This window comes from Aythya ferina (genome assembly GCF_964211825.1).
Source record: "Aythya ferina genome assembly, chromosome: 10".
Taxonomy (NCBI): domain Eukaryota; kingdom Metazoa; phylum Chordata; class Aves; order Anseriformes; family Anatidae; genus Aythya; species Aythya ferina.
This window is the reverse complement of record NC_140306.1, coordinates 3,802,284-3,815,565: the sequence shown is the minus strand read 5'-3', so window position 1 is coordinate 3,815,565 and position 13,282 is coordinate 3,802,284. Positions and strand designations below refer to the sequence as shown.

Sequence of the window (13,282 nt, the reverse complement as noted above, 5' to 3'; positions counted from 1 at the left end):
TGCTCTATGCAGGCTACATTTATTTAAATGGAATTTGGAAAAAAATGACATGAAACGTTAAGGAGGCTTTAGGCAGACTCCATAAACCTGCATTACTTTTTGTTTGCTTGCACTTGCTGGGTAAGAGAGTGCTTTAAAAGCTGTCTGACTGCCCTGGGATGGAGGGATGGCAGTGAGGCAGGCTGCGTGGTTAAGACCAACACCTAGAGCTCAAAGTGAGGCCAGCAGTTGGAACCTGTGTCTAATGGTCATGGGGCAATACGAAGCTACTTGATAGCACTGAGCTGCTATTATGCACGCGTGTTGCAACCTAAATGATTTCTCATGAATTAATCTTTGCCATGTTCCTAATGTGTTTGGTTTCACAGCTGGAAAGTCACAGGTAGCTGACGAGGTACTGAAAACCCCTCCTGCATATATCTTTGGGGGTCTGCAGGGTCGGTGCTCCAAGAATAAGTGTCCTCTCCGCAGTGCCCTAAGCTGCACTGCCTGTTCTCTGCAAACACGCTCAAGTCTAGCCATTTGTCAAGCATTTCCACTAATACATGCAGCTGTGCTTGAATTTTCAATGGGCTGGGAATAGGTGGCAACGCAGTGATGTGATTGAACCACCTTTCAAGTAATCAGCGCTGGGAGTCATGAAAGGAATACACGCTGCACACAGAGGCTCAGCTCCCAGCTGAACGTGCGGATGTTAACATGCCATAAAAGTCACCCAGGAGCAGCACAGGGTCGGTGCCTGTTTGTAGTCAGATCCTATTTCCTAGGAGCACTGACAGCGATGTCCGGAGGGGCGTGCTGGGGGGTGTTTGTGTGCTGCTGCTCACAGCTCAGGCTCCCGGTGGGGCTCTGTTCAGAGCCAGGACGTGCACGGCTCACAGGCTGCCACGCACAACAACTGAGACGCTGAGAATCTTTTCAATTACTTTTGACTTTGTGGAGGTATGTGGCAAGACAAGAGGCAATTTGCATGGATTCCTCGGGGAGCTGTTTTCCTCTGGAACAGCATGTGAGGGCGTGGTGTGTGTGCGCCAGGAGATAATTGTCATTTTTATTTGTATGTACAAAAGCATCAAGCTACCATTAACAATAATTAAAATTTGATTCTAAAACATCCATGACAGCACTGGTAAGTAATTTTAGTCCTAGAAAATAATTTATTTGAGTAACATCGCTGCAGGGTTATAATAAAGTAATTAATACACTGGAACAGAATGTAGCGACTCTTAGCATTACACAATTTATGGCAGCCATAAAAAATAAAGTTAAAACATAAGCAACCCAAAGAGGCAGTGAGAGGAATTACAAGAAGCAATAACTTTATCCATCAAATGCCAACAAAAAATGAGCTTTATGAGGCCGTGTTGTGACTCAGTGGCATTACTCATGTGAGTAATGGCTGGTTAATGTGTAGAAAAAGTGAAAATGCTTTGAGTTATGGTTCAGTGGTGTATGGATTCTGGCTGCTTCTGGGAGTACACAGTCACCAGCAAGTAAAGGTGAGTTTGTGCACTACTTCTAACATGCCACGTTAAGGAATGCAAGGATTTTCAAGTGCTTCATGAACCGTTACTTACTCTTCAGGTAGGAGGTACGGGTCCAGCACAGAGACCGGTGGCGTAGGTGAGCCCATCTTGCTTAGAGCCATGATGTGTTCAAAAGTGATATCGGTCTGCGTGCCCACATCGACCAGCTGGGACTCATGAGGAGTGAAGATCTTGGTGCGTGGGGTTCTCCTCAGGACCTGCACCACGATGGGCTCCTTGGCGGTTTTGAAGGCTTCCACTGCCTGCTCATGTGTTGCCTTAGATAAATCCTTCCCATTGACCTACGAGAGAGAAAAAAGCAGAACATGGAGAGAAACAGTCAGCAAGTGGAGGATAGCTTTGTCAGTCCTGTTAGTTTAAAAGGCTCAGCTTCACCTAAGCTTACATTCAGCAAGTACTAGGAACTATTTATGCAATGTTATGCATCTCTTTTTCCCTTGTCGCAGGAATGACGTAACAAATCCTGTGCTCTGATTTTTGTTTTAATTGGTAGATTTTACTGAGCTCACTCTTTTAGCTAAAGTACAGACCAGCATCCCATCTGTTTCTTGCAGATTAGAAATCCCTCAGTCCTTGCTCAAACAAAACAAGTTCTTGATTCTCCTGTAATATGTCTTTGTAAAAAAAAAAAATAATTACTATTATTATTTTTTTTTAAATCATTTAACCTCATTACAGAACTACTGGGACAAGAATTGCAATTATAGAGCTAGATATCAGCGTGTACCAGTGTATGATAAACACCTTCTCAGATGAAATGTGATAGAAGTACCGAGTACCATCACAATAAAACCTCCATTGTAGGGTGGGCTTGGACATCATACTGAGATAGGTAATAGAAAAAATAAGAAAGACCCAATCATGGATGCTTTTTCAGAATCACTTTTTGTCTCTGTAGCTTGGCCATTTCCCATCCCCAGGTCTTACCACCATTACCTGGCTGAGTTAACACTTACACAAAGCAGAAGGCCTTTACTAAACACGACTGAGAGACCCAACCCAGAAGTACCAGTGCTAGGCATGCCAGACTCTGGAAGATGGGGGTCTGAGGTGAGAATTTGAACACAGACTGCTCATATATCCAAGGAGTAGTGAAGGCCCTGTTCATTGCACCGAAACCCAGATCAGGGTCACATCCTTGGCAAGCAAAGAGATCTTTCCTGATCCAGATCCAGATTGCTGATCCAGACAGAGGTCCTGAGTACTATGCCACACCAGCTTCTAGAATATGATTTAAAACTCTAAACAAAACATCCTGCTGCTGGTAGCTTTGCTTGTATCAGAGAGCACTTAGTTCACACCGTGCTCTGCCACGTTTAGTCCCATTACAGTAAGTGGGACCACTTGCAGAGCACCATTACTCAGTGCACTAACTGAATTTAGCCCATGTTTAATGTTTCGCTTGCAGCAAGAAGCTGGGCAATAATAAAGAGGGTTAACTTGAGTGCAGAATCGATTGAAAAGGCTAAATTCCTTCTGAATTACCTTGTGCACGTAACACTTATTATGCTGTCATCTTTGGTTTATCTTAGGGGGGCGATGACACCAGTTTTTTTTGTTGAGCCAGCTGAGAAGGGGAGGTGTTAGCATTGCATTTGCATTGCACAAACAGTTGTATTGACCGCAATCGCTCACAGTAATGCACAGCATGTAAAGTTTGGCCTGGTCAAATTAAACATCATTAACTTGCCCAATTGAGCAGATTACTTTAAAACAATTTGTACAGCTGTAAAATTAAGTTCAGCGTAATGTTTTGTCTTGAAAAAGGAAATGCTGATTATGGTTCCAGTTTTATTATTTGCCACAAATTAAATGTAGCACATTTTACTGTGTGCATCCTAATTATTTGGTACAACTAAATACAACAAGCAATCAAAGCAAAGAATCTAAACTGCAGCGAGCATAATGCTTTCCAGAAATGTGCTAAGAATAACTCTTGCGCAAGAAACTTTTCATGTGAGCTGCTTTCTATGTCTTTACGTTAAAAGCTGGTAAAATCATGCAAAGGATAGCTTCCTGGTTATCCCCTGGTATTTCCTATTGACTTGGATTATGTGTCTTTTAGTATAGGCCTGTTAAGAATCCTTAGGACACTTCATTGCTGCAGATCCAAGGACTGGTATTGCCTTTGTGCTTTCATATGTGATTGTTATTTAAATAGTCAGACTTCAAAATCAGATTGATATAATGTAGGGAAGAGGCGGTAGTTGGACTATATCATAAATTGTTACTACCAGAGCTCTTTCCAAGTATTTCTGTGATATATGGCAGCATCTCATCGTGCTGGCAAGCAATTCTCTGGCCAGAAGCCATGCACACAACAAATGGTTTCTGGTCAGTCTGAGGATGCCTTATAAAAGACTGATTTCTTAACTCAGACTGGGTAGGATCCTTTTAACTCTGCAGGTTTTTGTTTTCATCTGCAGTCATAGCCAGCGTGGTGGACTGCTGACCTACCAGGCGTATCGAGAACTGCGCTAACACTGCCAGAGGTAGTCGCTGCACCGAGCTGTTGCTCCTAGCTGTTTGGGTTCTGAATGGAGAGCGATGGAAGAGGAAGCAGTGATGGAGAAGCATGTTTTAAAGTGATTTGTGGGAGGGAAATTACACTGTTTAAGCACAGGTCCTTAAAAACCTGGATAACAGAAACTAATAAGTCTCAAGTCTGCTTCTGTGTACCTGGCCAAGTTGCTTTTTGGTCCAGAAAAGGCAGCAGGTGTTGGTATGAGATTTCTAGTGGCACAACAATCATGACAAGTATCTCAATGGCCTGATTCTGATATCTATGTGGAATTAGCACTTGTGGTTACTTTTGAGTTCTTATGAAACTTTAGCAAATAGTTGATACTGATTCAGGTGTTCTGCTGCTATCTGGAAGATTTGTCACAATTGACAAATTATTCCTGGTGCTTAAAAGCCACTGAATATATGAATATATCCGTGCAGTTTCACTTTGTTAAAAAAGTGGTTCTGTAATCATAAACGTTATTCCTAATGCTGCTGAATTATACTCAGCAAAATTCTCCCTTATAAATAGTTACATCTGAAATAACACAGAAGGAAAAAATCCATGCATATGAATGCTTCAGAAGACTGCCAAAAACCTACAAATATGCATAATTTCTTAAGAACCTTACATGCCATGTGACAGAGACAATGGGATCTTTCATGGCAAAAAAAAAGATGGATAAATTAACTTGTCTGAAATGTTGAAATGCTTAGCTTTTGGGCCTTCTTTGCACTGGGATTAAATTGAATATGGAGAAAGCTGCAGTTAAACTCAAGTGTAAGGAATGGGCCTTGATGAAATTTGTGGTGGAGCCAGACAGTAGGCTCAACAACTGCGTGAGACACGGAGAAAGATAATGAGAATTAAGACTACAAGCTGAAGAAGGCAGGGATGATAGACTTTTTAAAATAGAAATTATGTGATGATTATGCACTAGAACATTTATAGTGTATGCTGTACCTTGTACTGCTCTGTACAAGAGTAGGCTGCAGAGGGCATGCTAGCTAAAATCTGCCTTGTAAAGGCAGCAAGAAATCTATGGGTACACCTGGCATAATCCTGTCTGGAAGGTCAGCATCTCCTAGAAGTTTTCTTTCACTACTTGGAATGACAATAAAATAGTCATGGAGTTTGATTTGATGGTCACTAAAGTCACTGGGAGCTTTGCCTTTGCAATGCGTTAGGCTCTGATTGAAGCAAAGTACTACAGCAAAACAAAGCAAAATGTTACAAAGCCAAGTAAGCCACCAGCATTCGACAGGAATGGCAGAAGTCTGACAGTGTAAAGGAAAATGCTGTCAAGGTCCATTACAGCACACATGATGTATATTTGTAATCAGGAAGGGGAGATCTGATAGACAAGATGCAACAGAGGAGACCTGACACAAATACAAATGTCCCACCAACCAAACAAATGGAAATGATGTTGGAAACTCGCATTTCAGTCATGGGGCGTTTATCAATTTCTATTTCCAAGAAGTAAATTGTGATAAAAAAGCAAACAGTAATTCATAAAAGGGAGAAAAAAAAAAGTCAATATGCCATATCTGGCCCAAACCAGAAGCATTATATGATCTTAACTATGAGGCTGTACCCTAAAGATCAGAACAGCACGTGACAGGAGATGTGAAAGCAACAAGTATAATGCAATGATGCTTCAAGATCAGACTTCTAAGAGCCATGAAAAAGGCTAGAAAATTTTGAATGCTACCTTGGAGGAGACAAACGCACAGCAGTGTGCAGTAGGACTTTGCTGGCTGTAGTCTTGGTAAGACCCAAGGGGATTCCTGAGTGTTTTCAAATCGCTGTTGCTTGGGTAACTACCTATTAAATAGTTTGTCAGCTACAAGATTTATGACCCACATCATCCGATGTTGGATGCATACACAGCATTCTTGTGGAGTACGGGATGCTGCAGTACAGATGGCCACTGGTGCTGTTTTGTTGGGGGGGTAAAGCAGGCTAGTTGCTACTTGGTTATGGCAGACATAAACTGGGAGCTTCCTAGGTATATCAAAATGCACCACTTGTTTATATAGACAACTAATTCTTATTTTATTTCTTTCTGATATAATGCTTATGAAAAAAACAGCTGTTATTCTTTTTCTTTCCCTGTGGTAGAATTTACACCACTAGGTTATTTACACTGGGTTATTTGCACATGTTTAAGGTAACGTTTTCTTGAAAATGATTCCTTGTTTCCCCCCTTGCAGCCACAAGGACACCGTGACCACGAGTGGCTGGGAGCTGTGCAGACTTGAAGAGAAAATGTGAGGGCTGCAGGACAGGGACATGCTGGAAGGCGATATGCAGAGGGGAATGAGGCTGGACACTCAATGAAAGCAGGTAAGGAGCCTTGCACTCAAGCATGTACAAATACCAGTTACAATAGCATAGATGAAGTAGCTCTGGATGTTTGCAAGTAGAAGTTAACTGAAAGGTGAGAAAGCCAGAAAATCCCTTAGTATAAGAGTTTACTGGCATACTTATAATTATTTTGTACCTCATTCTTGCTTAAATAACGTATAATGTTTGTTGGGTTTTCGAGTTATACTACAGAAACTAGAAAGGTTTCTGTAAAAGAAAAGTATTTTTCCATCCATCAAGTTAGACCGATTTTTATGGGTTTAATGTCATGAATGGCAAACATTTGTATGCATTGTACAGCTTGTTGGTTCTCTGCTTCACAAATGTCACAGAGGAAAACTTTTTTGCTTAAGAATGAGTAAGCAGCTTTTCTTTGTAGAAATTCATGCAAATCCTTGGGAAGTGCACTATAAAAATGCTAGTTCTGTTCGGCTACAGACGTCTGTGTTCCATTTAAAACGCTCTTTATGGTCTGATTCACTTCTTTAGCAAGTTCTTAAGAAGTCTGCATATTAAGAAAAAGCAGCAGAACTTTAAAGATTTTATAGAAACTAGAGCAGCAAAAAGCCTATTTTCTAAACCTCCTTTTCCTCAGGAATTGGAAAAGGAAGGTTCAAAATATAGGTTAATTCTTCTTGCGGCTCCATCTAATCCCTCTTTTATTTCCCTCATATGGACAGTCTCTCTTTTTAAAAAAAAAAAAAAAAAAGAATTGTTTAGTAATAGACTGTTTCCATGTGTGTGCATTTCCCTTCTGCCTTGTGAGCCATCCATGACAAAATAGTTAAGACCAAAGAAAAATTCTTTACTTAAGAGTACAGAATACATTTGTTCTCTAAACTGTTAACTTCCAAATGGAAAATCTTGGGAAAAAGACCACTGAAATAAAGGAACTTTTACTCTGTTAGTAATTAGCACATTTACGAATTAATGTTACAGCACCAGTACTGCACACTGCATACTGAACTGTGCCCGCTTCTGGTTGGATTCTCAGGCTCTGCTCCTATGTATCACAGCTCAAAACCACAGGGAACTTTTATCAGTTGCTTCAGTGAAAACAGTTTTAGACCAATGCTGAGGTGTCTGAAACTCTTGGACTTTCTCTAGATACAAAGTTTACTTGGAGCCTTTTTTCTTGCATATGCATTTATCTTGTTAAACAATCTTATATGAGGGCAGAAATACTTTAAGGTATCTTGTCACCATTAGAAATGCAACCTTTTGCCTATCTGTTCATGGCTTAATAGCCCTAGTCAGTATAAAACTGGAGACAAGTTTACAGGCCCTCCCTTTTGAATGCCTCTTTCTGCCGTCTCAGTCGCATGACCCAGAGGGAGCCAATCAATTATATTTATGAGCGAGGGACAAATGACAGCCGTAAATACTCATGACTTGCTAATGAGCAGAATTCAGTGACTGCACTTACCCACTTTTGCTCATTTTCTAGATTTGCCCATGGTTGTGGCAAACGTGGGCAAATGTTCAAAGATTTATGCTTGTGCAGTGATGTTACTTGGAAATGCTGCCCCCCTCCTCAAGCGTGCTTTCACAGGAGGCAAAACTTGTATCTGTGTACTTGTCCAGTACAGCGAATTGCACCTTCTTTGTGAATGAGAATTTTCTTTAAAAAAATAATGTGTGCTTCTGTATTTACCTTTAAAATACAGACTCCTGTAACAAGGGTCCCCATGCAGGTACAAGACCCAGAGGTGTCTGACTGATGTCCCAAGTTGTCTCCTGTCATTCCAGCACAACCTAATTGCAGTCAACATGGGTGTACACCAAGTATATTGCACAATGATAGTAAATAGCATCAGGGCATTAATCTGATTACATTATAATGTTGCACAGATTTCAGCTATATCTGAGTAATGTAAGAAACCAGCTGTGTTACTGAATCGGGTCAAAAGTCCCTGTAGAACAGTAACTTTTCCCCAACAGTGGTATGTAGAGGGTGCTTTGAGAAGGGTGTAAGGTGTACTCGGAGGGACCTTTCCCCTGCTATGTCCTCCCAGCATCTACTGCTAAAACAGCTGACAGTGTAGCAATCAAAATACCTCAATTAAAATCAGAGTAGTGCAAGCTGGCATATAGCTTAGGCCTTAAAATAACACTAATATTATTTTAGTAGTGTATCAGAATATGCAAGCACAGAACAAAAGGCAGTGCCTCCTCTGGAGAGCCTGCTCTGAGCAACAAGTCACAAGGAGTATTGCACGGATGAGAAGATGAAACAGAAAACAAGTCAGTGTTTTACCCAAAGTCACCAGGGTACACCAGAACCAAAACCTGCACACTGAAATTAAAGGCACCCTGCTTGAGAACATTCAAATTGTCAGCGTTCCCGTTTCTGCACTGCTGCTCACCATTTGGAGTTCCTGAGTCCATCCTCCCACTCCCCTCCCTTCTTCCATGAATGTCCCACTGATGTAAGACAGGGCAAAGAGTACTTGAGGACAGCTCTGAAGAGAGCTGTCTTGAGGTTGCTTATCTTGTTATGGAAGTCGCTGCCAGGATGAGATGGAAAAAATGCCCAGTGCTGCTCTCTGGGAACCCAGCAGGAGTGACAGATCCATCTGGGGGCAGCTGGGGACCTGCTCTTTCAGTGGCTACCTGGTGTCTGCAGGGCAGGCTTTGTGATCCTGTGCCATCTGCCTCCAGAAGCAGGGCCGTGCGTTCAGCTGAGGAACACAAACCTCCAAAGCTGTAGTGTTGGTTTAATTCCCACCAACACCAACTCATCACTGCCCTTTCAGTCCATGCTCCTTGACCATGACCTAGAACTTCAGTAGTGTGCTACTGGTGTACGGAAGAAAACCACCTCAATTTTCCTTTATTTGGTTAAAACTGATAGCAGTTATACAGCTACAGTAAGGTCAAGTACAAGGGCTTCTGTTGCACTCTGCAAGCAAGTCTGCTAAATTCAACAAGGCTTTCTTATCAGCTGTGATCTTTTAATGTTTGGATGCTAAATTTCTCAGAGATGGTGCTGTTAGGTCTAATTCAGTCAGTGTAAATGAACATGATCCATGAAAATGCGTTAGCCAAGTATTGCTTTAGATGTACAGATTGCCTTTCTGTGAAGCATTTATTTCTCAAGTGTTCCCAGGGAGTCTGATGGTGCTGTTTGGAAAATGTTAATGAGCACAGCTAAGGTGGTTTCTCGGGGTAAAGCCAGGTGAAATTTCAGCAATTAGAAATGAAATCAGAAAGTGCCCAGGTCCTGTGCCAGTGGAGAATGTGTCCCATCACCTCCAAGGCCGTGTCCAGAGTTATCACCTTGCTTCAACAGTCACTGTTTGGAGACTATTGAAGGGTTGTGTATGTACGTAGACAGTGAGGTGTAAGCATATTTTCCATTATTTATTCTGCCACTCTCCTGTCAAATGCCCACGTGGCCACCTGCTTCAGGAGGACTAGCTGGCCCTACCTCCAGTCTCTGAGATGAACAGTGCCATTTCTGTAAAAATGTAGAGTTGTACTGTCCTAGTGAAAATGAAGCGTGACCTTTTGTTTCATTATTAATGAACACAACAAAACACATTTATTAAAGCTGCACTTTTTCATTACTCCATATGTTTCCTCTTTCCCAGCCCATGCCTGACATGTGACAGTAAGGTGCAGAATGATTGTCCCTGGTGCCTTCTCCCTTGTGGTTTCTTGCCACCTGCTTCATAGCATTAAACAGATGTATAAGTGTAAAGCATTACAAAACCCATCTTTTCAATCATTTATCACTTAATAATAATAAAAAAAATCCAAATAGAGTTACGCTGTGGTTAAGCATTTTATCTGCTAAATGTAACGAAGAAAGGCACTGTAGATTTCAGGAAGATCATGAAGCAGTAAGACATTTCAGGTATACAGTAGGTCAAATTCACCATTTATATCACAGGTGACCATAAGGCATTTTGTTTATTTCTTATCGCATCTTGTGTATGTTCCTTTAATGATCAAAATATTCCTCTAATATGCAATAGAGAGTATCTTCCAGAGAAAGCCTAACAGAGGCATTGCATTATTCATCGTCAAGTGAAGAGGAAAATTTCAATTGCCAGTTTCTGGTAAATGTCTAATTAAGAAAGGGGACTTCTGAGCCACAGACAGGCGCCACAATCATTAAAGGGCAGTTTTCTGAAGATTATGAGTCTCCAGTCTGTCAAGCAGAGTTTTTCTACAGCTGAACTAATTCAGCGGTAGAAAACCCTGTCTAGAACAAAGCCCTTGGAATTAACATCTTGTTTAAGCAAACACATGCCTACTTTGAAGTAAGTGTGATAGGTTCACAACTGTTATTGAGGTCAAGTTTAATGGTAGCAAAGTGACAGAGTCTAACTTCAACACTATCCTTAATTTCAGCTGCAGTACAAAAAATGTATGTGAGAAGTATTTGAAGCCATACCGTGTATTTCAAGTAGACCAGTTTACTACAGTTGGTGCAACCAGTTCAGTTTTAGCGTTGAAAACTACTGAAATGTAGCCTGGCTAATTCTCTGGCTGTGCAGTTAAATCTGAGGGTGTGAAAAGCCTATATACAGATGCAATTATTTGTGTTTCCTGAATCTTACAGTTGTTATTAGGATTTTCTCTGAGACAGGTAGTTGCTTTGGCAGGCTCCAGTTTGGCTCTGATTTGGGATAACATCATAGCTCAGTGAGGTTGAAGTCTAGTTAGACTGTGTCCTTGAATCAGTCTTTCTTAACAACTGATTGCTTTAGTTTAATTTTTGCAATTCCAAGTGTGTGAGTGGAATTGTAATGGCAAAGGGAGCTGCACCAGTGACAGCTCAGTGCAACCGCCTTGTGTTAGTGCTGCTGAGGGAAGTCTCCTTGCAAGTGCTTCTGCTGGAAACTGCTGATGAAATACAGCGTTGGTTATTTCTTCATTGCTACCATCTTCTCATTAGCACAGCCATTTGACCTTGGTGTTTATATTACTTTGGCCACATACTATCTTAGTCATGTTTAAAGGACAAACCCAGTTTGCCCGCTATTGTTATTACCAGTGCTGTCGTTTACTTGTCTCAGATTTGTGCCAGGCCATGAGCATGTGAGCAGAGCTTTCAAGTTACTGAAACACTAAAAGGTCATTGCATCAACTGTTTATTTATATATGAACTTTAGTATTTCTGGAAGGTGCCAGCTCAACAATCACGGAGGCAGAAGTCTTCTGACCTCAGATCATTTGAAGCAAGGGCAGTGGCAATGTGAGCTTGTTTCCTGCCAGTGTTTCTATCCTTATTCTGGAGGGACAGCCTGGAGGAAGGATTTGGTCACCGTGCTCACTTAACCCATGATTTCTCAGCTGGAAGCGTCAGTTTTGATGTTTTTATGGTATCTTCCCACCCTAAGACCTGGATGAGCTCCATCATCTTGAATCTCAGGGAACACCTTTAGACACTGCCTGTCCAGATAGAGGCATGTGAGTTAAAATCCTACGTCCTTGCCCTTGGAAATATTAGGTGCTTATTTAGGAAATGGTTTCACTGTGTGCTTACCTCCCAGACTGTGTGTAAATGTGCGCTTAGGGTGAAATAGGTACTCAGAAAACAGAGGTCCTAATCACTATTTTTTATTTTACAAACTCTAAAGCTCTGCCTCACATGACTCACTCTTCTGTAAGTTTCCTTCAGTGGGATTACTTCCTGTTCCCCAAGGGATTTCCCTACAAAGGGAACACCCCTTATTTATGCTGTTTGTATCCAAGTTAGAGACATTGAGAAAAGCCAACTGGAAAGAAAACTGGTCTCAAACAGCTTCTGCGTTTCATGGTTTCACTCTTAAGAAAATTCTCCCCCCTTGTCTATTTTCACAAACTTAAAAATGTTCAGAAGAAAATTCCCATTTAACTAGAAAACCAAACTCTAGTGGCACATAGTTACTTCACTTCACACGCTGCATGCAGCTGGGAAGTGAACCTGAGGGTACGTCGCTGATACACGCACAGCACAGTGACACTGTTCTGCACCAGGAATCCAAGCTGCCCCAGTCCCCTTTGTATTCGCGATACAAAGCATTGATATGCACGGCTACAATAGCCTTTAATGACTAGGTGTCTTAATTTGCTTTTTATTATGTGATTAAAGGTCCAATAAGGTATGTGTTCAACAAGAGGGAAGACCATTGTTCTGCATCATTAAGCTCACAGCAGCCCAAAAAGAAATTGTAGGCAATGTGCCAAAGCCCTTAATGAAGAGGATCTCTTTGAATTATCTATGGATGAGGAAGGGATAAAGCCTGAGCCCTGGTATATTTGATCCTCTTTGTGCTCTCTGTTATGAGGACTTACGGAGCCAGACGTACCAGACCTTCTGGAATTGTAATTTATTGAAGCATTATTTTCCCAGCCACACTAAAGCTCTTGGCCTAATAGAGAAAGTGCAGTTATGTATTATTATTAATTCTTGCAAGTGTGTTCTGAATTCCTACACCTCGCAGTCATTAACCTTTTAAAAATAAGGCTAAGAGGATTTATCTGTAACAATGCTCAATATTTCCTAAAACCAAATTATGTAAATTTTGTCTACATCAGACTTGGAAAAAAGCTTCTTTTAGTTTTCTCCAGAATGGCAATGTCAGCTTATCCCATGATGTTAGGGTTACATGGATGATATGAAATAAAACCTACTGTAAGAGGTATTTATCGCTGCTAACATGTTTTAAAACTTTCATCTCTTATATCCTGTTATTTTAAATGAAGATGATGCTTCATCTCCTTTACCATTAAGTTTTTACTGATTGTTCTTAAGTTGTATGAGGATGCTTCCTGTAGTTACAGTGATGTTTAATTATCTGGACATAGTCCCTAAGCTATAGCATTCCCTCCCACCTATCTTGTGAGCCAGAGAAATCAAAGTAGT

At 41.1% G+C, this 13,282-nt stretch overlaps 2 protein-coding genes across 5 annotated transcripts in view; one reads left to right on the top strand and one right to left on the bottom strand.

Annotated features, from left to right (window-relative positions):
• PDZRN3 (PDZ domain containing ring finger 3) overlaps positions 1 to 13,282 on the bottom strand; it is a 131,144-nt gene that overhangs the window by 15,094 nt on the left and 102,768 nt on the right. For both annotated transcript variants that reach the window (XM_084530865.1, XM_084530866.1), the window contains one exon: positions 1,578 to 1,828. In XM_084530865.1, coding sequence (XP_084386991.1) covers positions 1,578 to 1,828 — 251 coding nt within the window. The remainder of the gene's footprint in view (positions 1 to 1,577; positions 1,829 to 13,282) is intronic.
• The window catches only part of LOC311442091 (uncharacterized protein), a 38,462-nt gene continuing 31,536 nt past the window's right edge, over positions 6,357 to 13,282 (top strand). For all 3 annotated transcript variants that reach the window (XM_084530873.1, XM_084530872.1, XM_084530871.1), the window contains exon 1: positions 6,357 to 6,402. The gene's annotated coding sequence lies outside the window, so the exon portion shown is untranslated. The remainder of the gene's footprint in view (positions 6,403 to 13,282) is intronic.